The 23,885-nt window shown below is 43.8% G+C and overlaps 1 protein-coding gene across 2 annotated transcripts; it reads right to left on the reverse strand.

The window, feature by feature from the left end:
* Positions 1-71: 71 nt before the first annotated feature.
* Positions 72-23,155, reverse strand: capn10 (calpain 10). Of its 2 annotated transcripts, none has more exons than XM_014192043.2 (14): positions 23,067-23,155; positions 13,359-13,488; positions 10,462-10,583; positions 8,643-8,774; positions 6,426-6,622; positions 5,992-6,224; positions 5,584-5,725; positions 4,712-4,878; positions 4,269-4,531; positions 3,956-4,158; positions 3,468-3,723; positions 2,958-3,157; positions 2,783-2,828; positions 72-1,207 (listed from the first exon to the last, which is right to left on the reverse strand). In XM_014192043.2, the coding sequence occupies exons 2-14, from the start codon at positions 13,375-13,377 to the stop codon at positions 1,178-1,180; spliced, it is 2,010 nt and encodes a 669-aa protein (XP_014047518.1). In that variant the 5' UTR covers positions 13,378-13,488; positions 23,067-23,155; the 3' UTR covers positions 72-1,177. The 2 variants fall into 2 exon arrangements, with proteins under 2 accessions (XP_014047518.1, XP_082829659.1); XM_082973533.1 differs by lacking the exon at positions 23,067-23,155 and adding an exon at positions 9,023-9,130.
* Between the last annotated feature and the right edge of the window lie 730 nt (positions 23,156-23,885).

The following is a 23,885-nucleotide window of genomic DNA, read 5'->3' on the forward strand; positions in this document are numbered from 1 at the left end:
TATTTTGATATGGTCCAAAAATCATCATTAGATAACACAAAATAATTCAATCATGATGGTCACAGCTGAAGTGTGGTTTGCAGGAAACAACTTTATTATAGTTCCATCAGCACCTGCATCTTCTGTATAATTAAACACACAAACACACTGAAAACAAAAGTACAATAACACAGTAATACTCTCAGATAATAAAACCATTGTCATCAGTCAACAGTTGGAGTGGCAGTGGTACCCAAGTTACCCCACCAGCAACACACAAACACAAACAAACATACACACACCCTGCCTTTTCAGCCACTGCGTGCAGAGCCAAAACACTGGCGGCTTCTTCCAAAGAATCTGTTGCCTAAGTAGTGCCGCCTCGGCCCATATCGCCCCCTGTACTTCCCCCTCAGCCTCATCTGTTCATCATGCAGCCACTTCAAACAGCAGTCCGGGTCAGGTCCAGTTCTAAGGGTGATAGGGATGGGGGCTGCAGGAGAGTCTCAGGTGTGGGGGTTGTGGGGTGAGGGGGCTACTCTGTTTTTGGTCGGAGGGCAAGGGCTTGATGTTAAAGCTGTCCTTAGCCACATATTTATAATCACATTCACCATACCCATAATCCTAAACTCAAACATTAAGGGGATGACAAAATATCAATGGTTAGGGGAAACTTCTACCTACTCTGGGGGCATGGATGAAGGCAAAGTTCAGTCACAGGCAGCCCTGGGGTTTGGGTCTGAGGCTGGGTGGGTGCACTGCAGTGTGGTGAGGTCCGACCCCTTGCTTCTGCCCTCTCTGCTCCAGCAAGGAGCTCCATGAGTGGGCCCTTTGTCCCAGGCCAACGGGCCAGCGAGTGAGCATAGTGAGCGGGCCTCTTCAATGGCGGCTGTTTGTTTACACCGGCCAGCCCCGTCAGCTCCCATTAGCGCCTGGCCCAACGACAACCTGTGATGTGCTAATCGCAGCCGGGAGAGAGAGAAAGGGAGAGAGAGAGACAGAAAGAAGAGATGCCGATCGGCTCCCTGAGCCTCGCCAGGCTGGGGATAAAGGCCCTGAGCCCAGGCTGTGCGTGCGCACACAAACACACACAGTGTTCGGCATGGGGAGGAGGGGGGAGACCCGCTCCTTTCATCTGTGGCCAAGGGCCGAAGTGATGTGAGCCCACGTCAGCAGAGCGGCAGTACAGCTCCCAGAGCTAACTACGCATCACAGATATGTGAGAGACCTGTCGCCAGAGAGAGAGAGACCTTATAAAATCCATAAATGTATCATTTTTGTGCAATTTATATCTACAGGCTAGATTGAGGTTTTTCTTTAATTATTGGAGGTTATCTGGTATTAGTATGTTATAATATGCTTTAGAGCCGAACTGCACACTCGCAAAATAGCCAACACGCCAATCGCCAAATGCCTTTGGGAACGCGCAAAAAGGAAACGTCTGAGTTTAATTCAATAAGAGAAAATCTGCAAAATGGAGAGTTGAAAATAAAGAGAAGGGTATGTTTGGGAAAGACTTGGTGACGTGGTAAAAGAGGATGATAGCAGTGTGATGTGGGATGATTGTGAAGTGCAGTCACAAGATGGGGACTTCATATAGGCCTACGGCACGTCAAGGGAACTATAGCCTACTGTTCAGATGGGTTAAATGGAAACTGACTGGGCACTGACTGTAGGTCTAGAACCTCTCACATAGCCTCACTTAACTCCTGCAGAACTAAGCATTTCTTGCAACAAAATTTTGACTGGGGAACAGGAGTGGAGAAATATGATTACTTTCTTTCAGCATCTTGAGAGAATGCGCAGTTACCACCTCTACAGATGATATCTATCTTTATCTGCATCACAAAATCTGATAGTATTTCAACCACATAAAATATGCACCCAACTCGAACTGAAATCTCATCAGAAACATGTTGGGTTGTTTTCATAGATTTCCATTTCCCTACAACCGGTCAAACTGATGTCATTTGGACATTTTGCTCTGCGAAAGAAGCAGAGATGACAGAGAACTTTAGATTCTATAGATTATTCTGGTGAGCAATGTGTTTATTTACTCTTCTAGGGCAATAATTACAGAAGAGAAGCTGCATGTATCTAGTTATAGTTGAATAACAAATAGCCTACCAAAATGTAGTAAATTAAAAACAGAAACATTTCAAATCAGGCAAAATAAATCCTGCACCCCCTGTCAAAACATCGTTCCGCCGTCTCTGAATGTAGCCTACGGCACATTTTCTATATTAGCGGGTTAGGGTCTCTGAATGTAGCCTACAGCGCATTTTCTATATTAGCGGGTTAGGGTCTCTGAATGTAGCCTACAGCGCATTTTCTATATTAGCGGGTTAGGGTCTCTGAATGTAGCCTACAGCGCATTTTCTATATTAGCGGGTTAGGGTCTCTGAATGTAGCCTACAGCACATTTTCTATATTAGCGGGTTAGGGTCTCTGAATGTAGCCTACAGCGCATTTTCTATATTAGCGGGTTAGGGTCTCTGAATGTAGCCTACAGCACATTTTCTATATTAGCGGGTTAGGGTCTCTGAATGTAGCCTACAGCACATTTTCTATATTAGCGGGTTAGGGTCGGGTGCGGGCCTCAGATGTTCACTTTATCACATCGCAATTGCGGGCGGGTGCGGGGAACACACAACTGACCCGAGCACCACTAACAGACATTGATTAAATACTGCCATTCAACACAGTTGAAAAGTGTTTGTGCACTATGGTACACTAAATTGGTTTAGGAAGTGTGTTTGTTGCAAAGTATAGGTCTTGTACACATAGCCCCACACTCACTCACCTCTTGAATGGCTCTCCCCAGACTTTCCTGACTCTTCACCACTCTCCTGAAACACAAGTACAACACACCATCATATTATCCCCCAAAATAAAATAAAAAATTAACACAATCACAAGGTCATAGGGCCTAGGAGAAGGTATTAAGAGGGTAGGGAGTGGAAGAGAACCAGGTCTACCTGTGTATTTTGCGAGCCACAGTGAGGGTGAACTGGCCTGGGGAGTCAGGCTGGTAGGTGGAGGGCACTATGACATAGGCCCCTGGAGGAAGGCAGCAGGCCAGACTGACAGCCTGGGTGTAGCAGTGAGGAATGCAGCTGGCCACCGGTTCCTCCTCCCTGGGTACTGTCGACACGGCCTGCTCCTGTCCCACTGGAGCCTGGATACACAGAGAGGTTCACATGTAACTAGTCACAACATAATCATCTTCATATAGACACATTTTTAAGGAGGATTAAAACAGCATATCAACAGGCTAAACCATAGATTCTACATTAAGGACATCTTTTAGATAGGCTAACCACATACTGTTGATAAACCAGGGTCATATTTTATTAGGCACCAAACAGAAGAAAATGGACTAAAACAAGGAGGGACTGCTTGGACTTCTTCAATAATAAACTCATTTTGTTTTTTACATTGCAAAACTTTTTGCTAGAGTATTCCCTAATGAATACAACTCAGCTCACCTTGTACAGGTGAAAGCCGATGGCCTGGAGGTCAGTGTCAGGGCAGTTCTGGTGGAGGGTGACCCTAACATTGAGCCCTGTTGACCCCGCTAAGTTGTCACCCATGGTGACTGGGAACCTGGGATTCTGCCAGTGAGACGGGAAGTTCCTGCTCCCCCCGGCCGATGACCCTGTGACCCATGCGCCCCGTAAGTAGTTTGTCTCCCACTCCCCCTCTGTTACCAACGGCAAAGAGGGCCCCGGGGTCTTCACAGCACTGCAGGAGGATGGGGGAACATATAGATCCAGTTTCCTAGACTTGTAAGATAACATGATCTACAAAACAAATGGCATGATATATAAACCACTTTTGATGTATGAAAAGCAAAACTTCTGATACATTTTGATTCATCCTATCCGTATTTGGTCCTGGCTCCCCATTTGACCCATCTCTTTATGGTCACAGTCTTCTGCTAAATGACTAAAATGTAAATGTTAGTCCCACTGACCTGAGTGAGGTGGGGGAAGAGGAGAAGACCCTGAGCAGGAAGCTCCCCTCACCCCCCTGGAGGAAGGTACTGGGGATGAGCAGGTGGAAGCCAGGGTCCAGGTGTGTGTGTAGCACCACCTCACGCTCGTAGGCGTGGCAGTGTGTGGAGGCACAGGGAGGGCTGTTCAGAGTCCCAGACAGGTTCAAACACTTCTTCTCTACCTGGGGATTGACAGACAGACATATGTATGCATTGCATGTGCACACACACACACACACACACACTCTTATTTTAACATTTATCAGCTACAAGGCTACAGTGCAGTACCAACCTTCCACATGTGCAAAGCGATGGCCTGGTAGTGCTGGTGTTGTGTGGTGCTGCTGCCCTCTCCTGGTGACTGTGTGTAGTGATGTCCTGTGTTCCTGCTATACCTTCTGTGCTGTAGCAGAGACACCAGCACCTCTCCCCTCTCAAACACCCGCAGCCAGAACTGAGGGTTGCTGCCAAAGCTACTGTTGTTACGGCAACCACCTGCTGAGTGACCTTTGACCCAGCGATCGCCCGTCTGGTGGCTGTGAGTCAGCAGCTCTCCTATTGGACAGATAGGGGCTGTGAATCACACAATCACAACAGCACTGGCTTTGCTTAGCTTTCCTTTTATGAAGGGATAGTTCAACCCCAAACCAAAGATCGTTAGACTTTCTCATACATTCAAAACTATTAAATGTTGTCTAATGCTTGTATAAATGAGGAAGTATTGAGTGAGTATACCAGAATAGATGCTCTGCAGGTGTCCCTCCTCATTGATAGGATACCCCACTGTGACATCATCAAACTGCAACAGGAATTCAGTCTCGTCCACCCAGAACTCTGCCTCCTGGGCCCGGCCCAGCAAGTTCAGAGTACAGGCCGGGTCCAAAGAGTTCCAGCCTTCTCCACTGCCAGGTGAGAGTGGCCAATTTATTACTGAGACAGAGGTTCTTAAGAAAATAATTATAGATGGATCCAGGCTCAAAATGACACAAAAGACACACACACACACACACACACACACACACACACACACACACACACACACACACACACACACACACACACACACACACACACACACACACACACACACACACACACACACACACACACACGGGGGCGAGCCCTGCACGGGCATGAATTTTAAGCCCTACTCATGCCAGTGGTGTTCAGGCCCTACCCAGGCCGATTGCTTCTGCCAAATTTAAGGCCCAGCCCTGCCCAAAATAACATAATTAGTACCCAATTAGCTGTTCTTCTGTCTGTTCCTCGCTCCCTGCGCAGCATACGCTGTGTGCATGGCTCTGCTCTGCTTGTAGTTCTGCAGTGTTGCCAACTTAGAGCCTTTGTAATTATATCTAGTGAGTTTTTTCAGACCCTTCCAGTGACTTTAAATCGGTAAAGGATTCTAGCTACACATTTCCCACTAAATTCTGCTGCAAATGAGAGTGGGAGAAGCTGTCTGCGCAACAGAAGTCACAGCAACGGCGCACACACAGGCAGAAAAGCAGAAGGGGAGGGGGTGTCTGGTGGGAGAGGGGAGAACACTACCGCTGGGACCTCAGCTGTGCGGGCTCGGGTAGTACAGCTCTAACACACACACACCCTACCTCTCTCTCCATGCTCCCTCCCAGCAGCGCCTGCCCCAGGGGTTTCTGATCCTGATTAGACGTACTCCTCCCCGTTCCACCGTCCTCACGTCCACCCACTCCATCACACTCAGGGCATGGAACTGCCCCAACTCACTGGCACCTAGGGTGTAAGGGGGCACTTGGGGTAAATATAGCCCTAAACAATATTTTAGCTACTGGCCTATTAGCAGACTTGTTGGGGGTGTGCCAGTACCTTACTTTGAAAGGTCAGTCACAAGATTTCAATGGAAGGCTTTCAGTAAGATTCTTAGAAAACTGCATTCCTTTTCCATTGGAGAACAATGGTCTGCACAGCCCAGAGCTATTTTTGTGTTTAAAATGCGAAAACAGCAGACTATTCCCAGACCAGTCATTTTTCCTCCTCACCTCCGGGGGCACTGTGTACAGAGCAGCTGACTGAACAGCCCTCTCTGACCGCATGCAGCAGGTCCAGATCCAGCCTCCTCCTCCTGACCCAGTCACTGTCAGATGATCCCCGACCCTGGTCCTCCTCTGTCCCACAATCCCCCAGGCTCCAGCGCTCCGCCAGCCCCCCTGTCAGGTCTACCAGTGCCTCAGAGACCTGCCCTGCCCATAGGCGCTCATATGACCCCTGCAGCCTGGGGGAGGAGTAGGGACAGGAGACAACATGGGTGTATCAGAGAATGTCACAAAACGGAACTACAGTATTGTATGGTATGGAATGGATTAGTATGGAATGGTATGTGATTGGAATAGAATATTTGGAGACCCAATATTAATGACTAGATGCAGAAACGCTGTTAGTAATTTTTTTGAGGTCACTTCCACCTGTCACTCACTTGGCGTAGGCCTTCTCCAGCAGAGCAACCCAAAAAGCAGTGGGGGATTGGCAGCGCGAGAAGCAGAGCTTTCCGCTGAGGCAGGGCAGCCGGTCGTCAATGGTTACCTCTGTCCAGCAGCCATGCTGCCAGAGACGGAAGAGGAAGGAGCCCCGGTACCCCCTCTCCCCCCACTGGGGCTGGGCAGGGGGTATCACCTGGGGGACAGAAAGGGTACAGGGCACTGGGTTTTTCACAGTATTTTGGTATTGATAAAAGTCACCAAGTACTTAATGGACTAGGTCAGTGGCAGAAGCATAGTGTATTTGCTGTAAGACTTGAATTTGTGGTAGTAACCTACAGTTGTAGTTTTACTGTTCACAGCAAAACCTTAAAAGCAACAAAATACTTCAATGCAATAACATATGTGACTCGTTTCAGGAAACTAGACATATGTCGCTGCTTCACAGGAGCGCCATTTGAACGTAACCTTTTTTTATTTTTATCAAAATGTGTTTTTTGGCAGAAATGCCTTCTGAAACATCTGAACTTTCATGTGCCTTAATAACAAATGTATGCAATCTGTGAATACAAAAACTTTTGTTAAATTACGAGCCTAGTTGGTTTAGCCATGGAAAGAGACAGGAAATTTCCCGCTAGCCATGATTGGCTGAGATAATGAGTGGGCTGGACATGCCAAGAGATGAGTTTGGATTGGTCTGCCATGTAGCATGCTTCTGTCTATAAAATGAGCTGGTCGGTATGTGTAGGTAATCCTTTCTAACGCAGATTTTTTGGAAGATATCATGTAGTAGAACTGCATAAGTGTTGTTCTCCACTTTCTGGATGACCAAGTTTTGAAATCAGTGGAATTGGAGTATGATAGCTAAGAAGATGGAGAAAATACAGCCGTTTGATTGCAAATAAGCAGACGGAGTCAAAAAGAGAACACAGCAGGCTCCGGATTACATCTTCAAGCTAAGGGCAACCATGGCATCCGTGACAGAGAGGGAGAAGAGTCCATCCATGTATACGGGTAAGAGAGTCTAGCTAGCTACATTTTCAGATATTACACGTTTCAAATTTTGTCAGAAAGTTGTTTTAATTTCAAGTTAAAGTGTAGTGTTAGCTAGCTAGCTAATGTTAGCAGGTTGGCTAGTTAGCTAACATTACATGTATGATCTGTGTAGTAATATTATTTGTATCTCTGAGCCATTTGCATTGCTAGATATAGCCTAATGTTAGCTAGCTAACATTGAACCTGGTTAGCTACCTGCAGATTCATGCAGGGAAGTAACGTTATGACTTGGGATTATGGTTCACTGTTTAGCTAGCTAGCTACATGTCTAAACAAAAGACTCCGCTATGCAAGTAACTATTCCAATAGAATCTGTATGATGTCACTGCAACAACCGTCGATTGATGTAGCTGGTAAATTCGCTCTGGCTATCTACTCTGATTTCAGAGCAACCTCGTCTGACTGTGCCTGACTGTGCCAGAGAGCAGAATAACTGACGAATTTACAAACGCTCAACACCCATTGAATATGGCCGGTGTCAGTAAACGTTGGCAAAAAAGCATAATTAAATTTTTGCCAGCAGCACAGTTGCATTCACCAACACTCTGGATAACATGAAAACAGCCTAAACAGCTCTGCTAGTGCGAGTATAATGGTCAGAGTGAGCTGTTTGCTCATTTGTGTCTGTAAGTAGCTAGCAAGCTAGCCAACATTAGCTGTTGACTGCTGTTGTTAGGACAGAACGTTCAGATCAACCCTACTCCTCGGCCAGAGCGTTCTGGACACTCCGTGAGCGAAACGCTCTGAATTTACGAACACCCAGAGCACACTCTGGCACTCCAGATAAAATGTACGAACACACCCATAGTATAAACCAGCCTTTAGTTTTGAAATCTTTGGTTGTTTAGTACATAGCCTCACATGTGGGGCTAAAGCTTAAAAGGGTGTGAACGATGCTGATTGGGTGCAGACAAAAAGAGCTCTCCAGTAGGTACCAAAACATTCAAGGGCCATTTTCTCAAAAGTGGGGTTACAAGTTTATCAACTTTCAAAGCAGAACTACTTTCCCATTGTTCCTCAACTGTAGTGTATGATATACAATGTTCTAGCTCTGAGTCTCTACTTTTATCCAATGTTAAAAACACCATTTCAAATTTTGCTACATAAGACCGAATCGAGCCGGTCAGTAACATATACATTACAAATTTGTGGAGCTTTACCTTGTTCATCAAATGCTGGTACTTCAGTAAGATTGTGCAGGCACAGAGGAACCAGCAGTCTCCCAGGAGGCCTTGCTTTGCATGGCCGTCATTGGTGTTGTCAGGGAAGAGTGCAGGAGACGGGCAGATCTCCTGGAGGGACAGAGAAAGAAATATGTCACCATTAACAGACACACAGAATCATTGTGAGCAGATTGGACATGCTTGCTTCCATTATGTGAGCAAGTGTTCACAAGGTGTTGAGGAAAAGGAACATATAATATAAATCGCTTATACAGTGTCTTCGGGAAAGTACTCAGAACCCTTTTCACTAACGACAAAGTGAACAAAAGGTTTTTATAAATTTTGGCAAATTTATTACAAATAAAAAACAGAAATACCTTATTTACATAAGTATTCAGCCCCTTTGCTATGAGACTTTGAGCTCAGGTTCATCCTGCTTCCATTGACCATTCTTGAGATGTTTGTACAACTTGATTGGAGTCCACCTGTGGTAAATTCAATTGATTGGACATGATTTGGAAAGGCACACACCTGTCTATATAAAAGTCCCACAGTTGACAGTGCTTGTCAGAGCAAAAACCAAGCCATGATGTTGAAGGAATTGTCCGTAGAGCTCCAAGACAGGATTCTTTTGAGGCACAGACCTGGGGAAGTGTACAAAAAAAATGTCTGCAGCATTGAAGGCCCCCAAGAACACAGTGGCCTCCATCATTCTTAAATGGAAGAAGTTTGGAACCACCAAGACTCTTCCTAGAGCTGGCCGCCCAGCCAAACTGAGCAATCAGGGGAGAAGGGCCTTGGTCAGGGAGATGACCAAGAACGTGATGGTCACTCTGACAGAGCTCTAGAGTTCCTCTGTGGAGATGGGAGAAACTTCCAGAAGGACAACCATCTCTGCAGCACTCCATCAATCAGGCCTTTATGGTACAGTGGCCAGACAGAAGCCAGTCCTCAGTAAAAGGCACATGACAGCCCACTTGGAGTTTGCCAATAGGCACCTATACTCTCAGACCATGAGAAACAAGATTCTCTGGTCTGATAAAACCAAGATTGAACTCTTTGTCCTGAATGCCAAGCGTCACGTCTGGAGGAAACCTGGCACCATCCCTACGGTGAAGCATGGTGGTGGCAGCATCATGCTGTGGGGATGTTTTTCAGTGGCAGGGACTGGGTGACTAGTCAGGATTAAGGCAAAGATGAACTGAGCAAAGTACAGAGAGATCCTTGCTCCAGAGCACTCAGGACCTCAGACTGGGGCGAATGTTCGCCTTCCAATAGGACAACGACCCTAAGCACACAGCCAAGACAACGCAGGAGTGGCTTCGGGACAAGTCTCTGAATGTTCTTGAGTGGCCCAGCCAGAGCCTGGACTTGAACCCGATCAAACATCTCTGGAGAGATCTGAAAATAGCTGTGCAGCAATGCTCCCCATCCAACCTGACTGAGCTTGAGAAGATCTGCAGAGAAGAATGGAAGAAACTCCCCAAATACAGGTGTGCCAAGCTTGTTGTGTCATACCCAAGAAAAGTCGATGCTGTAATCATTGCCAAAGGTGCTTCAACAAAGTACTGAGTAAAGGGTTAGAATACTTATTTAAATGTGATTCCAGTTTTTTTATAAATCAGTAAATATATGGGGTATTGTATGTATATTGATGAGGGGGAAAAAACTATTTAATCATTTTCAGAATAAGGCTGTAAAATAGCAACATTTTTTTAAGTCAAGGGGTCTGAAAACTTTCAGAAGGCACTGTATATTATATTATGAGTGACCTAAGGCCAATTCTGATTGGATAAGTTGTAGGCCCGGGTCTCACCTGTGGCCGGAGCCATGTGATGTCATCCTGGAACCTGGCGATAGGGGTGGAGTAGTCTGAGAACAGGGAGGAGTCCTCACAGATGAAGGCAGGGTCCTCAAACAGACCCTTGTATTCTACAGCTAAAACAGTGATGAGATGGAGGAGCATGTTATCAACACTAGAAGGGATATTCAATTCTATTTTATAAAATGTAATTTCCTGCAACATATACAGTTGAAGTGGGAAGTTTACATACACTTCGGTTGGAGTCATTAAATCGCGTTTTTCAACCAATTTCTTGTTAAAACCTCTTTGGGCTAGGGGACAGTATTTTCACATCCGGATGAAAAGCGTGCCCAAAATAAACTGCCTGCTACTCTGGTCCAGAAGCTAGGATATGCATATTATTAGTAGATTTGGATAGAAAACACTCTGAAGTTTCTAAAACTGTTTGAATAATATCTGTGAGTATAGCAGAACTGATTTGGCAGGCAAAACCCCGAGCACAATCCATCCAGGGAAAACAAAATTTGAGCTCAATCTGTTTCTCAATTAGTTTTCTATGGCAATCCCTTTTTAATAGAAATATGCTTGCAGTTCCTATGGCTTCCACTAGATGTCAACAGTCTTTAGAAATTGGTTGATGTTTTTCCTTTGAGAAATGAAGAAGTAGCCCTTTACTTTCTGAGAGTCAAGCCAAGTGTACTTTTTTGTTTGGGGCGCACGACCTGGAACTCGCTCCACTTTCATTTTATCCGCTATTGAACACAGTATATTCCGTCATACATTTTATCGATTATTTACGTTTTAAAATACCTAAAGTTGGATTAGGAAAGTTGTTTGAAATGTTTGGACAAAGTTTACAGGTAACTTATCAGATACTTTGTAGGCATGTTGGGCGAGTTGGAACCGGTGTTTTCCTGAATCAAACGCGCCAAATAAATGGAAATTTTGGGGATATAAAAAAGCTATTTATCGAACAAAAGGACCATTTGTGATGTTTATGGGATATTTTGGAGTGCCAACAGAAGAAGATCTTCAAAGGCATGAATTATATCATTATTTCTGACCTTTGTGTAGCACCTGCCTGGTTGAAATCTGATTTTCATGTGTTGGTATGCTGGGCGCTGTCCTCAGATAATCGCATGTTCTGCTTTCGCCGTAAAGCTTTTTTGAAATCTGACACTGCAGCTGGATTAACAAGAAGTTCATCTTTAAACCGATGTATAACACTTGTATGCTTTATGAATTCTTATTATGAGTATTTCTGTTTTTGAATTTGGCGCACTGCAATTTCACTGGGTGTTGTCAAATCGATCCCGCTAAAGGGATTGGCGCACGAAGGGATCCATAAGAAGTTAACAAACTATAGTTTTGGCAAGTCGATTAGGACATCTACTTTGTGCATGACACAAGTACTTTTTTCCAACAATTGTTTACAGACAGATTATTTCACTTATAATTCACTGTATCACAATTCCAGTGGGTCAGAAGTTTACAAACACCAAGTTGACTGTGCCTTTATATGGCTTGGAAAATTTGCTTGACATCACGGGAAAATCAAAAGAAATCAGCCAAGACCTCAGAAAGAAATTTGTAGACCTCCACAAGTCTGCTCAATCCTTGGGATCAATTTCCAAACGCCTGAAGGTACCACGTTCATCTGTACAAACAATAGTACGCAAGTATAAACACCATGGGACTACGCAGCCATCATACCGCTCAGGAAGGAGATGCATTCTGTCTCCTAGAGATGAACGTACTTTGGTGCGAAAAGTGCAAATCAATCCCAGAACAACAGCAAAGGACCTTGTGAAGATGCTGGAGGAAACAGGTACAAAAGAATCTATATCCACAGTAAAATGAGTCCTATATTGACATAACCTGAAAGGCCGCTCAGCAAGGAAGAAGTCACTGCTCCAAAACCTCCATAAAAAAGCCAGACTACGGTTTGCAACTGCACATGGGGACAAAGATTGTACTTTTTGGAGAAATGTCCTCTGGTCCAGTGAAACAAAAATAGAACTGTTTGGCCATAATGACCATCGTTATGTTTGGAAGAAAAAGGGGGAGGCTTGCAAGCCGAAGAATACCATCCCAACCGTGAAGCACGGGGGTGGCAGCATCATGTTGTGGGGGTGCTTTGCAGCAGGAGGGACTGGTGCACTTCACAAAATAGATGGCATCATGAGGGAGGAAAATTATGTGGATATATTGAAGCAACATCAAGACATCAGTCAGAAAGTTAAAGCTTGATTGCAAATGGGTCTTCCAAATGGACAATGACCCCAAGCATACTTCCAAAGTTGTGGCAAAATGGCTTAAGGACAACAACGTCAAGGTATTGGAGTTGCCATCACAAATCCCTGACCTCAATCCGATAGAACATTTGTGGGCAGAACTGAAAAAGCGTGTGCGAGCAAGGAGGCCTGTCAGCTCTGTCAGGACGAATGGGCCAAAATTCACCCAACTTATTGTGGGAAGCTTGTGGAAGGCTACCCAAAACGTTTGACCCAAGTTAAACAATTTGAAGGCTACGCTACCAAATACAAATTGAGTGTATGTAAACTTCTGACCCACTGGGAATGTGATGAAAGAAATAAAAGCTGAAATAAATCATTCTCCCTACTGTTATTCTGACATTTCACATTCTTAAAATAAAGTGGTGATCCTAACTGACCTAAGACAGGGAATTTTTACTAGGATTAAATGTCAGGAATTGTGAATCTGAGTTTAAACGTATTTGGCTAAGGTGTATGTAAACTTCCGACTTCAACTGTAATTGAGCCTTCAACATAGCAGTAAAGCGAAATAAATACATAGGCTAATAACAGCAGTACACAGGTATAGGGGCAACATAATGTCAAGTTACCAACAGTTGTTTACTAAAAAGAGAATGTCAGCCTCAAACTTACCCCGCTCATCTTCCTCCATCGCCTCCCTGTCTTGTCCGGGAATCACCCACGATGCACTACTTCTCCTCTACAACCAAGGAGCTGGGTTTTTCATGACCCCACCATTCTTGAAAATACAGCATTAGGTTTCCTACAAAATAATCAGAACAGACTGTAATGGCAAGATAAATTGGTAGCCAGCATTTGCATATCAAAACAAACAGCCAGATAAACAGATGGGCTGTGATGTAAATATAGACTATCAGATAGATTCACCATTGCTCTATTTAAACCATGCGCCTGTACTCTTGAATTACCATATCCTATAGTGATTCCCCTTTTCATTGGTTATGGCCATAGGCTAAAGGGGTCTACACAGAATACGCCGATGGAGCGTTTTATGTATTTAATGTAACCCTTATGGTGGTGAGAGGAAGCCCAGTGGCCGGTAGTGGGGGAAGATGGAATGAGATAGATTTTGGACGACATTCGGCAAATTTTCTCATCGATTAAACATTTGAGCTCAATACAGTTTTCTGTTTCCAAAACTAGAACTGTTCTGAACAGAGTGGACTAAGTTTTGTAGACTTTACCCTTTGCCAAAGTAAAAATATAAGTAGTTGTTTAGGAGCGCAAGGGCAAATTGAGTTATTGCACAAGCGCACTTCACAGACTAGGCGTTCCCTAATGGAAATATGCAAATATATGCTAGAACGTGCTTGTCTCTGCCGACCTCCTTGCTGGTTCTGCCCACTATGATTAATTTGCTCCCATTGGAAACGGCAGGCTGTGGTCATTATTGGGTTAGTTATAAAAGCTTTGACCGGGTGTATAATACCTACATGTTTCAAGCAGACCACCATAATCCCAGTGCCAAAGAAAGCGAAGGTAACCTGCCTAAATGATTACCGCCCTGTAGCACTCACGTCGGTAGCCATGAAGTGCTTTGAAAGGCTGGTCATGGCTCCCATCAACACCATCATCCCGGAAACCCTAGACCCACTCTAATTCGCATACCGCCCCAAAAGATCCACAGATGACGCAATCTCAAATCGCACTCCACACTGCCCTTTCCCACCTGGACAAAAGGAACACCTATGTGAGAATGCTGTTCATTGACTACAGCTCAGCGTTCAACACCATAGTTCCCACAAAGCTCATCATTAAGCTAAGGACCCTGGGACTAAATATCTGCCTCTGCAACTGGATCCTGGACTTCCTGATGGGCCGCCCCAAGTGGTAAGGGTAAGCAACAACACATCTGCCACGCTGATCCTCAACACAGGGGCCCCTCAAGGGTGCGTGCTTAGTCCTCTCCTGTACTCCCTGTTCACCTACGACTGTGTGGCCAAGCATGACTCAAACACCATCATTAAGTTTGCTGATGACACAACGGTGGTAGGCCTGATCAATGAAAATGATGAGGCAGCCTATAGGGAGGAGCTCAAAGATCTGGCAGTGTGGTGCCAGGACAACAACCACTCCCTCAATGTGAGCAAGACAAAGAAGCTGATTGTGGACTGCAGGAAAGGGAGGGCCGAACAGGCCCCCATTAACAACAACAGGGCTGTAGTGGAGCGGGTCAAGAGTTTCAAGTACCTTGGTGTCCACATCACCAACAAACTAACATGGTCCAAACACACCAAGACAGTCGTGAAGAGGGCACAACAAAAACATTTTCCCTCTCAGGAGACTGAAAAGATTTGGCATGGGTCCCCAGATCCGTATTCGGTATTGTGTGTAGGTATTGTGTGTAGATTACTGAGGATTTAATTTAATTTAAACCATTTTAGAATAAGGCTGTAACGTAACAAAATGTGGGGAAAAATCAAGGGGTCTGAATACTTTCCGAAGGCACTGTATATGGCCAATATACCGCGGCTAAGGGCTGTGTCCAGGCACTCCGTGTTGCGTCGTGCTTAACAACAGCCTTAGCCGTCGTATATTGGCCATATACATATACCCCCTCTGGCCTTATTGCTTAAATAACCTAGGCTACACTTTTACATGTAGACTAATTATTTATGTATTAGAGGTGAACCGATTAATCGGAATGGTCAATTAATTAGGGCCGATTTCAAGTTTTCATAACAATCGGTAATCGTTTTTTTTTTTTACACCTTTATTTAACTAGGCAAGTCAGATTAAGAACACATTCTTATTTTCAATGACGGCCTAGGAACGGGGGTTAACTGCCTTGTTCAGGGGGGATTCGTTTTTGCAACCTTCAGTTACTAGTCCAACGCTCTAACCACCTGCCTTACATTGCACTCCACGAGGAGCCTGCATGGCAGGCTGACTACCTGTTACGTGAGGGCAGCAAGAAGCCAAGGTAAGTTGCTAGCTAGCATTAAACTTATCTTATAAAAAACTATCAATTTGAACATAATCACTAGACATGGTTGATGATATTACTAGTTTATCTAACGTGTCCTGCGTTGCATATAATCGATGCGGTGCCTGTTAATTTCTCATTGAATCACAGCCTACTTCGACAAACGGGTGTTGCTTTAACAAGCGCATTTGCGAAAAAAGCACTGTCGTTGCACCAATGTACCTAACCATAAACATCAATGCCTTTCTTTAAAATCAATACACAAGTATATATTTTTAAACCTGCATATTTAGTTACAATTTCATGTTAGCAGGCAATATTGTCACATCTCTGGCATTCATTGCACGCAGAGTCAGGGTATATGCAACAGTTTGGGCCGCCTGGCTCGTTGCGAACTAATTTGCCAGAATTTTACGTAATTATGACATAACATTGAAGGTTGTGCAATGTAACAGGAATATTTAGACTTAGGGATGCCACCCGTTAGATAAAATACGGAACGGTTCCGTATTTCACTGAAAGGAAAAACGTTTGTTTTCGGGACGATAGTTTCCGGATTTGACCATATTAATGACCTAAGGCTTGTATTTGTGTGTTTATTATATTATAATTAAGTCTATGATTTGATAGAGCAGTCTGACTGAGCGGTGGTAGGCACCAGCACGCTCGTAAGCATTCATTCAAAACAGCACTTTCGTGCGTTTTGCCAGCAGCCCTTCGCTGTGCTTCAAGCATTGCGCTGTTTATGACTTCAAGCCGGGTGGGTATAATTTGTGTAACGTTCCAACAGGAATCTATTCCAAAAACTTCGTAAATAACAAGGTTGCCAAAAAACAATGCATACAAAGTTGTATAGCGGCAGAATAAGATACCGGGTAGTGAGTGGTCTATTTCATTGTGTTTTTCACTCATCATGTTTATTCCGAAAAATGTCTGTCCTCACTCTGGTTGGACAAACATTAAGAATAAGCTACGTGGTGAGTTGAGGCCTATTCGGCAGCTAGGTTTGTATGCGTTGCTACTTTGTATGTGTTGTTGGTTGGCAACCTTTTACTTTATGTTTATTGGAACAGATTCCTGTTGGAACGTTACACAAATTATACCCACCCCTTCAAGCCTATCAACTCCCAAGATGAGGCTGGTATAACCGATGTGAAATGGCTAGCTAGTTAGCGGGGTGCACGCTAATTGCGTTTCAAACGTCACTCGCTCTGAGACTTGGAGTAGTTTTTCCCCTTCCTCTACATGGATAACGCTGCTTCGAGGGTGGCTGTTGTCGATGTGTTCCTGGTTCGAGCCCAGGTAGGAGCGAGGAGAGGGACGGAAGCTATACTGTTACACTGGCAATACTAAAGTGCCTATAAGAACATCCAATAGTCAAAGGTATATGAAATACAAATCGTATAGAGAGAAATAGTCCTATAATTCCTAAAATAACTACAACCTAAAATTTACCTGGGAATATTGAAGACTCATGTTAAAAGGAACCACCAGCTTTCATAAGTTCCCATGTTCTGATCAAGGAACTTAAACCTTAGCTTTTTTACATGGCACATATAGCACTTTTACTTTCTTCTCCAACACTTTGTTTTGCATTATTTAAACCAAATTGAACATGTTTCATTATTTATTTGAGGCTAAATTGATTTTATTGATGTATTATATTAAGTTAAAATAAGTGTTCATTCAGTATTGTTGTAATTGTCATTAGTTTTGTCTCATTGGAATAAATGTTGTGGATCTTAATGTTTTTCCTCATAATCCTGGACTATCGGACCACCATTTTATTACGTTTGCAATCGCAACAAATAATCTGCTCAGACCCCAACCAAGGAGCATTAAAAGTCGTGCTATAAATTCTCAGACAACCCAAAGATTCCTTGACGCCCTTCCAGACTCCCTCTGCCTACCCAAGGACGTCAGAGGACAAAAATCAGTTAACCACCTAACCGAGGAACTCAATTTAACCTTCAGCAATACCCTAGATGCAGTTGCACCCCTAAAAACTAAAAACATCTGTCATAAGAAACTAGCTCCCTGGTATACAGAAAATACACGAGCTCTGAAGCAAGCTTCCAGAAAATTGGAACGGAAATGGCGCCACACCAAACTGGAAGTCTTCCGACTAGCTTGGAAAGACAGTACCGTGCAGTATCGAAGAGCCCTCACTGCTGCTCGATCATCCTATTTTTCCAACTTAATTGAGGAAAATAAGAACAATCCGAAATTTCTTTTTGATACTGTCGCAAAGCTAACTAAAAAGCAGCCTTCGCAAATGGAGGATGGCTTTCACTTCAGCAGTAATACATTTATGAACTTCTTTGAGGAAAAGATCATGATCATTAGAAAGCAAATTACAGACTCCTCTTTAAATCTGGGTATTCCTCCAAAGCTCCATTGTCCTGAGTCTACACAACTCTGCCAGGACCTAGGATCAAGGGAGATACTAAAGTGTTTTAGTACTATATCTCTTGACACAATGATGAAAATAATCATGGCCTCCAAACCCTCAAGCTGCATACTGGACCCTATTCCAACTAAACTACTGAAAGAGCTGCTTCCTGTGCTTGGCCCTCCTATGTTGAACATAATAAACGGCTCTCTATCCACCGGATGTGTACCAAGCTCACTAAAAGTGGCAGTAATAAAGCCTCTCTTGAAAAAGCCGAATCTTGATCCAGAAATTATAAAAAACTATCGGCCTATATCGAATCTTCCATTCCTCTCAAAAAATTTTGAAAAAGCTGTTGCACAGCAACTCACTGCCTTCCTGAAGACAAACAATGTATACGAAACGCTTCAGTCTGGTTTTAGACCCCATCATAGCACTGAGACTGCACTTGTGAAGGTGGTAAATGACCTTTTAATGACGTCAGACCGAGGCTCTGCATCTGTCCTCGTGCTCCTAGATCTTAGTGCCGCTTTTGATACCATCGATCACCACATTCTTTTGGAGAGATTGGAAACCCAAATTGGTCTACATGGACAAGTTCTGGCCTGGTTTAGATCTTATCTGTCGGAAAGATAGCAGTTTGTCTCTGTGAATGGTTTGTCCTCTGACAAATCAATTGTAAATTTCGGTGTTCCTCAAGGTTCCGTTTTAGGACCACTATTGTTTTCACTAAATATTTTACCTCTTGGGGATGTCATTCGAAAACATAATGTTAAATTTCACTGCTATGCGGATGACACACAGCTGTACATTTCAATGAAACATGGTGAAGCCCCAAAATTGCCCTCGCTAGAAGCCTGTGTTTCAGACATAAAGAAGTGGATGGCTGCAAACTTTCTACTTTTAAACTCGGACAAAACAGAGATGCTTGTTCTAGGTCCCAAGAAACAAAGAGATCTTCTGTTGAATCTGACAATTAATCTGGATGGTTGTACAGTCGTCTCAAATAAAACTGTGAAGGACCTCGGCGTTACTCTGGACCCTGATCTCTCTTTTGAAGAACATATCAAGACTGTTTCAAGGACAGCTTTTTTCCATCTACGTAACATTGCAAAAATCAGAAACTTTCTGTACAAAAATGACGCAGAAAAATTAAAAATTACTCCATGCTTTTGTTACTTCTAGGCTGGACTACTGCAATGCTCTACTTTCCGGCTACCCGGGTAAAGCACTAAACAAACTTCAGTTAGTGCTAAATACGGCTGCTAGAATCCTGACTAGAACCAAAAAATTTGATCATATTACTCCAGTGCTAGCCTCCCTACACTGGCTTCCTGTTAAGGCAAGGGCTGATTTCAAGGTTTTACTGCTAACCTACAAAGCATTACATGGGCTTGCTCCTACCTATCTTTCCGATTTGGTCCTGCCGTACATACCTACACGTACGCTACGGTCACAAGACGCAGGCCTCCTAATTGTCCTTAGAATTTCTAAGCAAACGGCTGGAGGTAGGGCTTTCTCCTATAGAGCTCCATTTTTATGGAATGGTCTGCCTACCAATGTGAGAGACGCAGACTCAGTCTCAACCTTTAAGTCTTTACTGAAGACTTATCTCTTCAGTAGGTCCTATGATTAAGTATAGTCTGGCCCAGGAGTGTGAAGGTGAACGGAAAGGCTGGAGCAACGAACCGCCCTTGCTGTCTCTGCCTTGCCGGTTCCCCTCTTTCCACTGGGATTCTCTGCCTCTAACCCTATTACAGGGGCTGAGTCACTGGCTTACTGGTGTTCTTCCATGCCGTCCATGGGAGGGGTGCGTCACTTGAGTGGGTTGAGTCACTGACGTGGTCTTCCTGTCTGGGTTGGCGCCCCCCCTTGGGTTGTGCCATGGCGGAGGTCGTTGTGGGCTATACTCGGCCTTGTCTTAGGACGGCAAAGTGGGTGGGGTTATATCCTGCCTGTTTGGCCCTGTCCGGGGGTATCATCGGATGGGGCCACAGTGTCTTCTGATCCCTCCCGTCTCAGCCTCCAGTATTTATGCTGCAGTAGTTTATGTGTCGGGGGGCTAGGGTCAGTCTGTTACATCTGGAGTATTTATCTTGTCTTATCCGGTGTCCTGTGTGAATTTAAATATGCTCTCTCTAATTCTCTCTTTCTCTCTTTCTGTCTTTCTCTCGGAGGACCTGAGCCCTAGGACCATGCCTCAGGACTACCTGGTATGATGACTCCTTGCTGTCCCCAGTCCACCTGGCCGTGCTGCTGCTCCAGTTTCAACTGTTCTGCCTGCGGCTATGGAACCCTGACCTGTTCACCGGACGTGCTTGTTGCACCCTCGACAACTACTATGATTATTATTATTTGACCATGCTGGTCATTTATGAACATTTTAACATCTTGACCATGTTCTGTTATAATATCCACCCTGCACAGCCAGAAGAGGACTGGCCACCCCTCATAGCTTGGTTCCTCTCTAGGTTTCTTCCTAGGTTTTTGGCCTTTCTAGGGAGTTTTTCCTAGGGAGTTTTTCCTAGCCACCGTGCTTCTTTCACATGCATTGCTTGCTGTTTGGGGTTTTAGGCTGGGTTTCTGTACAGCACTTTGAGATATCAGCTGATGTACGAAGGGCTATATAAATAAATTTGATTTGATTATTACAAATTTAAAAAAAGTAAAACATATGTTTTACAATTTGTTTTTTTAAATCTGCTTTTTTGGTCCTCCAATAATCGGTATCGGCGTTGAAGAATCATAATCGGTCGACCTCTATTATGTATATTTATGCACAACATATGTAGATATTATTGTTGGCCATTTTAGAGGCAATTTTAAGTGAATTTCTGGCTCAGTTGACAATTCCATTTATTTATTTTAGTAGTAGGCTACTCTTATTAGCCTTTTAAATCACTATGAATGACCTATATGTTATAGAGTAGACCCATGTTGGTATATTAAAAAAACAAACACTTATTTGAATTTGGGAAGTTTATCTTCAGTTTGGGACAATTTAAATTGCACTTCAGGACAATTCTGGGACGGTGATGAAAAAAGTTAGTCTTGAGCCCTGTTTGTAGCAAGCTAGCTAACTAACATTGGCTAGAAAGTTGAAGTCAGAGGAGAGAGAGAGCGGCGTGCAGCAGTGCGGAGCACAGCGGAGGTGAGGACAGAGAGGAGCCAATTAACTCACTTACTGACTATTAAATAGTCAGGGGTGGCAGGGTAGCCTAGTGGTTAGAGCTTTGGACTAGTAACCGAAAAGTTGCAAGATCGAAACCCAGATCTGACAAGGTAAAAATCTGTCATTCTGCCCCTGAACAAGGCAGTTAACCCACTGTTCCTAGGCCGTCATTGAAAATATGATTTTTTTTTAACTGACTTGCGGTCAGTCAAATAAAATGATAATAGCTGTGATTGATTGATTTATTGATTGATAGTAGAATACAACTCTTGATGTACTGGACTCATGATGGATCTCCTGTCGCTCTTCCCTTTCCATCTTGCTCCACAGGGATGGATGACTGGGACATCAGGCTGCCTGCAGCCACACATTCATTTACATTTTGTATTAAATAAAAGACAAATAGCAAAATGTTGGGACTTTTCGGTTTTTCACTTCTATAGTTCATATTAAATAATTTGGTGTAAACCAATAAGAAAGGGAGATAAGCAGAGAACAATTTAAAGTTAGAGAAATTTTACCAGTTGTATTTACATAGATTGTCATTATAGAGACACCTTTGGAAACGTGCCAACTCGACCTGCTGCGTAAAAATGGGGTACTAGTTTTCAAGCCTTGTGAGCGGGTTGGGTTGTCATGCGTCATAAATTATTGCTAGACCTGGCAATCCCGCTGCTACTCCAAAAATCACACGTGTACGCACGCACGTATATCAACGGCATGGTTTGTCTCAGGAGAACAGTGGTAACGCAGAACAAAGAGACAGATATTTACCGGATGTATTAAATGTGACGCATTCAGTTGGCGTTTCCACTCAATACCAAATACGGTGACGGGCGGAAGCCCAGTGGCCACATAGTTTTACATGACCAAAACTAGAATGTGTAACAAGCAGAGTGGGCTGCGATATGTAGACTTTACCACTTTCCAAAGTTTCAAAAAATTGCGTTGTTTAGGAGCGCAAGCACAGACAAAGGGGGTAACCGAGACGCGTCACAGGGGCTATAAAGATGAAGCATCGTTTAGACCGTTTTCTAACCACCGAATATGGTAGTGGGAGGCAGTCCAGTCGCGGGTATTGGAAGAGGATAGAACTAGGTGAAACTGGCCGATATTCTGCAAATTCTCACCGATGAAACATCTCAATATTTTTCCCAAAACTACAAATATGTTACCAACGCAGTGCACTACGTTTTATAGACTTGGCACTTTGCCAAAGTTTAGTTCTTTTTTTATTGCGTTGTTTAGAAGGAGTGTAAGGTTTAAGTTTGCACGCTTTTCACAAGTGAGGCGTTCCCTAACGGATATATGCAAATAAGTGATAGAACGCGCCAATAGGATCTCACTAGCTCACGCTTGGCTCTGCCCACTACTATGATTCATCTGCTTCCATGGGAAACGACAGGCTCTGGTCTATCTTGGGGTGCTTATAAACATCTTTGGTAGTAGGCTAGCTATAGAGGTAATCCCATGCAGAAACAATAGAGAACAAACACAATGGCACGCGTATCAGACTAGTCATTAAAGAGCCCAGCCTCAGAGTGAGAGATCTAGCTAGCTACTTGCCAAAGTCGTGCATCGTTCTATGCACTGCAGTCAGCGTTTTTAAAATAATGTGGATGATGGCTAGCTAGCTAACGTTAGTTAGTTAGCGTTAGCAAACCAGCTAGCTAGCTAACGTTAGTAAACTAGGCATGTTAGCTAACTACGTTATTACATCGCTATTAGACAATGATAAAAGCTACTTGAAACGCTGAAATCACATATTGTTTCCATAAGAGTGCATAAATACAATTGAGAAAACTGCAAAGAAACGTAGCAGGTAAATACCTGAATATAGTCCTGCCAAATCTCTACCGGAAGGACAGTGACAGCAAGCTGCCCATTCATAATGCGAATCCTTCCAGTTTGCGAGTTTTGGGTATTATGGTGCCACCCCGTGGCTATACATTGCATTACATAAGGTTTATCTGGAATGGGCAGGCATCACATCACATGATATAACAACTTTGGCTTGCTTGGATGGAAGTTTAGATATAAGAAAACAGGTTGAGGTTAAGAGGGTTACTGCTGTAGGCTACTTCGAATAATATGTAGCCAACGTTTAGCAGACGCTCTTATCCAAACCGAATTACAGGAGCAATCACAGTTAAGTGCTTAATGATCTTGAGATCAATGCCCTCTCCTGTTTCTTAATATGTGTTTGCACACAATCCGGCTGCTGCCCTAAACAGGATATTTCATTCTGATTTGTATTCTGAATCTGATTTGGACTTGTCCTTTTGTTTTTGTGTCTTCTTTAGGGCTTCACTGAAGGAACCTGTCTAAGTGCCCTAGACAAGACATGCTCAACAGAGACCAATGACTGCTTGCTCACACCAAAGTAAATTACTCTAACACCCTCTACCAGAAAACATGGGTCAATCAAAGAGTTCAGAATAAAAGATAAAGGAAGAAAGGCAAATGATATCAGATGAACTCAAAATACTTTCCAGATGTGGACATAGACAAAGCTCTGCTGCAATTCTCAGGTCCTAGGTCATTGGAGAAGCTGATCCAATACTACAAACAAAGAGAGATGGAACTGATTGAAAATGCTGCAGCGTGGATAAAGGACCTTACCGAAAAGCCTGATGCGGCAGGCTTGGG

Source organism: Salmo salar, chromosome 03, assembly GCF_965601325.2.
Source record: "Salmo salar chromosome 03, fSalSal1, whole genome shotgun sequence".
NCBI classification, from domain to species: domain Eukaryota; kingdom Metazoa; phylum Chordata; class Actinopteri; order Salmoniformes; family Salmonidae; genus Salmo; species Salmo salar.